The sequence below is a fragment of the Salmo trutta genome, chromosome 7, assembly GCF_901001165.1.
Source record: "Salmo trutta chromosome 7, fSalTru1.1, whole genome shotgun sequence".
Classification (NCBI taxonomy): domain Eukaryota; kingdom Metazoa; phylum Chordata; class Actinopteri; order Salmoniformes; family Salmonidae; genus Salmo; species Salmo trutta.
Genome location: NC_042963.1, coordinates 52420972 through 52426313, shown reverse-complemented (window position 1 = coordinate 52426313; position 5342 = coordinate 52420972). Strand labels below are relative to the sequence as shown.

Here is a 5342-nt window from a genome sequence, read left to right as displayed (position 1 = left end):
GCCGACAAACCTGGCTTCTTCAACGACAGGAGGAAGTAAGTGTCTTATATTCACTCCCTAGGCCTTCCCTTTGTCCTTGCACTGTTCAGTGTGGTGGACGCTTCACCACTACACTACACTACCCATCTTTTATTTGCCATGTCCAGTTGACCTCCACTGAATATATTCTGATGTTTGTCATGTTCAGTTGACCTCCACTGAATATATTCTGACGTTTGTTTGTCATGTTCAGTTGACCTCCACTGAATATATTCTGATGTTTGTCATGTCCAGTTGACCTCCACTGAATATATTCTGATGTTTGTCATGTCCAGTTGACCTCCATTGAATATATTCTGATGTTTGTCATGTCCAGTTGACCTCCACTGAATATATTCTGATGTTTGTCATGTCCAGTTGACCTCCACTGTGTGTTCTGATGTTTGTCATGTCCAGTTGACCTCCACTGAATATATTCTGATGTTTGTCATGTCCAGTTGACCTCCACTGAATATATTCTGATGTTTGTCATGTCCAGTTGACCTCCACTGAATATATTCTGATGTTTGTTTGTCATGTCCAGTTGACCTCCACTGAATATATTCTGATGTTTGTCATGTCCAGTTGACCTCCACTGAATATATTCTGATGTTTGTCATGTCCAGTTGACCTCCACTGAATATATTCTGATGTTTGTCATGTCCAGTTGACCTCCATTGAATATATTCTGATGTTTGTCATGTCCAGTTGACCTCCACTGAATATATTCTGATGTTTGTCATGTCCAGTTGACCTCCACTGAATATATTCTGATGTTTGTCATGTCCAGTTGACCTCCACTGAATATATTCTGATGTTTGTCATGTCCAGTTGACCTCCACTGAATATATTCTGATGTTTGTCATGTCCAGTTGACCTCCACTGAATATATTCTGATGTTTGTCATGTCCAGTTGACCTCCACTGAATATATTCTGATGTTTGTCATGTCCAGTTGACCTCCACTGAATATATTCTGATGTTTGTCATGTCCAGTTGACCTCCACTGAATATATTCTGATGTTTGTCATGTCCAGTTGACCTCCACTGAATATATTCTGATGTTTGTCATGTCCAGTTGACCTCCACTGAATATATTCTGATGTTTGTCATGTCCAGTTGACCTCCACTGTATATATTCTGATGTTTGTCATGTCCAGTTGACCTCCACTGAATATATTCTGATGTTTGTCATGTCCTGTCCTTCCTAGGCCCTTCAGGAGAGTGACAGATAAAGGGGTGCTGCATTGGGACAGGATTCACAAGCTGGAAAAGGGGAAGATCTACAAACAGGTATTATATGGACAACGGTTCTAGAGCAGTCTTTTCTACTACGACCCCTGTGGTACTAGGCCCCCTGGTGTACTAGGACCCCTGGTGTACTAGGGCCCCTGTGGTACTAGGCCCCCTGGTGTACTAGGACCCCTGGTGTACTAGGGCCCCTGGTGTACTAGGGCCCCCTGGTGTACTAGGACCCCTGGTGTACTAGGGCCCCCTGGTGTACTAGGGCCCCCTGGTGTACTAGGGCCCCCTGGTGTACTAGGGCCCCTGGTGTACTAGGGCCCCTGGTGTACTTGGTCTATTCACAGGTGGTTCTTCAGAAGACACATGAGATTATAGGCTTACTAGCGGAATTCACAAGAGGGGGTACTTCAGGGGTCCAAGTACACCAAGTACAGGATGGAGCACAATGTATTCGGTGGTAAAGTAACCAAAAAAGGTTGAACTACTGTTCTAGCTCTGTCATACAGACTAGGGAATAACTGACTGTTTCTTTGTTCTGCAGGGAAACCTCTATGAGTTCCTGAGACTGACTGGCTGGAGGGGGTCCAAGGTGTTGTACTTTGGAGATCACATCTACAGTGACCTGGCTGTAAGTCAAACCATTGCTTTTACACAGCAAAGGTTAATATTCAAAATGATCATAGAAAATGTTCACAGCACCATAGAAACGACACAGTCAGATATTAAGATATAGGTTTAAGTTAAGTAGCGTTTAAAAAACAAAAAGGTCAGCTCATGATTGGCTGGCCTGTTAACGAAACAGAGGTATTTGAGTTGTTCTGTGGTTTGAGGAAAAAGGCTCTATAAATCCATATGTATTATTTGGATGTTTAGGACCTGACCCTGAAGCACGGCTGGAGGACCGGCGCCATCATCCCTGAGCTGAGGAAAGAGATCAAGATCATGAACACTGAGGAATGTGTTCACCTGATGACCTGGTTACAGGGTCTGACTGGGCTGATAGAACACATGCAGGTAGGTGGGGGTGGGGGGAGGTAGGTGGGGGTGGGGGGAGGTAGGTGGGGGTGGGGGGGAGGTAGGTAGGTGGGGGTGGGGGTGGGGGGAGGTAGGTGGGGGTGGGGGGGAGGTAGGTGGGGGTGGGGGGAGGTGGGGTGGGGGGAGGGAGGTTGGGGGGAGGGAGGTAGGTGGGAGGGGGGGGGAGGTAGGTGGGGGTGGGGGGACGTCGTGGTGTGTGCGTGTGTCTGTCTGTGTCTCTGTCTGTCTGTCTGGTAGCTCTATGTCTACAGCTATGAACCTAAAGAGTGTCTACTCTGCTCCCTCCTTCCCAGCACCACAGACATGTAGTCTCAGTATGTACAGCATACATTCTCTCCTCCCTCCTTCCCAGCACCACAGACATGTAGTCTCAGTATGTACAGCATACATTCTCTCCTCCCTCCTTCCCAGCACCACAGACATGTAGTCTCAGTATGTACAGCATACATTCTCTCCTCCCTCCTTCCCAGCACCACAGACATGTAGTCTCAGTATGTACAGCATACATTCTCTCCTCCCTCCCTTCCAGGTCCACAGAGATCCAGCTTCTCAAGCTGTCGTCCAGGAGTGGATCGAAGAGAGAGAAGCCATGAGGTACCAGGGGGATTGGGGAAGAGTTTATGAAATAATCTCATCTCATTTATGATGCATCCTCTTATTTGTTAAAATAGTTGTTATATTGTTAGTTGTTATATGTTATATTGTTAGTTGTTATATGTTATATTGTTAGTTGTTTTATGCTGTATTGTTAGTTGTTATATGCTGTATTGTTAGTTGTTATATGCTGTATTGTTAGTTGTTATATGCTATATTGTTAGTTGTTTTATGCTGTATTGTTAGTTGTTTTATGCTGTATTGTTAGTTGTTATATGCTATATTGTTAGTTGTTATATGCTATATTGTTAGTTGTTATATGCTGTATTGTTAGTTGTTATATGCTGTATTGTTAGTTGTTTTATGCTATATTGTTAGTTGTTATATGCTATATTGTTAGTTGTTATATGCTGTATTGTTAGTTGTTTTATGCTGTATTGTTAGTTGTTATATGTTATATTGTTAGTTGTTATATGCTATATTGTTAGTTGTTATATGCTGTATTGTTAGTTGTTATATGCTGTATTGTTAGTTGTTTTATGCTATATTGTTAGTTGTTATATGCTATATTGTTAGTTGTTTTATGCTGTATTGTTAGTTGTTATATGCTGTATTGTTAGTTGTTATATGCTGTATTGTTAGTTGTTATATGCTGTATTGTTAGTTGTTTTATGCTATATTGTTAGTTGTTATATGCTATATTGTTAGTTGTTATATGCTGTATTGTTAGTTGTTATATGCTGTATTGTTAGTTGTTATATGCTGTATTGTTAGTTGTTATATGCTGTATTGTTAGTTGTTATATGCTGTATTGTTAGTTGTTATATGCTGTATTGTTAGTTGTTATATGCTATATTGTTAGTTGTTATATGCTATATTGTTAGTTGTTATATGCTGTATTGTTAGTTGTTTTATGCTATATTGTTAGTAGTTATATGCTATATTGTTGTTTTATGCTGTATTGTTAGTTGTTATATGCTATGTTAGATATTACTGTACTGTTGGAGCTAGAAACACAAGCATTTTGCTACACCTGCGATAACATCTGCTAAACACGTGTATGTGACCAATAAAATTAGATTTGATTTTTGTTAAGATATGTTGGCAACACTTTCTTTGAAGGCCACCTATCGTACATCAGGACTCCCTAACACATTCATAACCGACACTCATAGGCAGTACATAATCATTTCCTATAGGAAGGTTTTATGTCTGGGTAATGAATGTTTTCCGAGTTCCTTTATGTAGCTTCCTTTCAAATAGTCTTACCCATAGTTCCCTATAGGTGGCTTTACCCATTAAATGTTTGAGAGGATAATTAGAGTGTACAACTTTCTTTCTCTCTTTTTTTTACAGATATTTCTCTTAACATGCAAAACGAGCACTTTCACTCAGTAACAATATTGTACGTCTTTCGTCATACAACAGATCGCAGACAAAGGATATCTTCAACGGCCAGTTTGGGAGTCTCTTCCGGACGTACCACAACCCCACCTACTTCTCCCGCCGTCTGTCTCGTTTCGCTGACATCTACATGGCGTCCCTCAGCTGTCTGCTCAACTATGACTTCCAGCACACCTTCTTCCCCCGTCGTACGCCCCTGCAACACGAGTCACCCTTCTGGCCCGAGCAGACCAGCGCCGGGGCCCTGAAGATGCCCTTCATACCCCTACAGAACCACAACTGAAGAGTACAAAGGGTGGTGGTGGTGGGGGGGGGTGTTCAGTGTGACACCCTGCCCGGGCTTGACTCAGACTAGAGAGGCTAGGGTGACGGATTTCACTGCGACGCTCCGTCCAAGACCTGATCTGAGTAGAGCAGGAGAGAGGGAAGGGGTTCATTGTGTCACTCTGTCTTGACCTGCTCTGGACACAGAGCTCTCAAATACCTGTTTCACTCTATCATGCTGACCTGAAGCATACTGTCATCCTCAGCACAGTAGTATATATGGTAACAAGCCAGCTGAGTAGGGTGTAAAGGGTAGAAGATGGCGTACGGGACTCTGCTGACTTGGACTTACTGTCTCTATTTTCCACTGACTTCATCTCATGTTGACCTTACGCTGTCAGTAACTTCAATAATGATTTTTCTCCGCTTTTATAATCTCACTATTATATGTGTAGGTTGAATTTAAAACAGTAAGTGGTGAACTCTTAAATATTTCTGCAATGTTTCTGTTTTAGGTTGAAAACTAGCAGTTAGTTTGCTTAGTACGCTATACCAGACACGACACAATAAGTTTGCTTAGTACGCTATACCAGACACGACACAATACGTTTGCTTGAATGTTCTTGACAAACATACAGTATGGAACCAAATAACGATTTACTCAGATCTGCAAACTTTCATCCAAACAATATACAGTTGAAGTCGTAAGTTTACATACACCTTAGCCAAATACATTTAAACTCAGTTTTTCACAATTCCTGACTTTTAATCCTAGTAAAAATT

At 42.0% G+C, this 5342-nt stretch overlaps 1 protein-coding gene across 1 annotated transcript in view; it reads left to right on the top strand.

The window, feature by feature from the left end:
* Positions 1 to 5342, top strand: part of LOC115197664 (5'-nucleotidase domain-containing protein 3) — a 37457-nt gene extending 32115 nt beyond the window's left edge. Inside the window, exons 8-13 of the mRNA XM_029759412.1 lie at positions 1 to 35; positions 1229 to 1310; positions 1804 to 1890; positions 2136 to 2276; positions 2827 to 2891; positions 4320 to 5342. The exon at positions 1 to 35 is cut by the window's left edge and continues 67 nt beyond it. Of these exons, the coding sequence (XP_029615272.1) occupies positions 1 to 35; positions 1229 to 1310; positions 1804 to 1890; positions 2136 to 2276; positions 2827 to 2891; positions 4320 to 4578 (669 nt within the window). The 3' untranslated portion in view covers positions 4579 to 5342. The remainder of the gene's footprint in view (positions 36 to 1228; positions 1311 to 1803; positions 1891 to 2135; positions 2277 to 2826; positions 2892 to 4319) is intronic.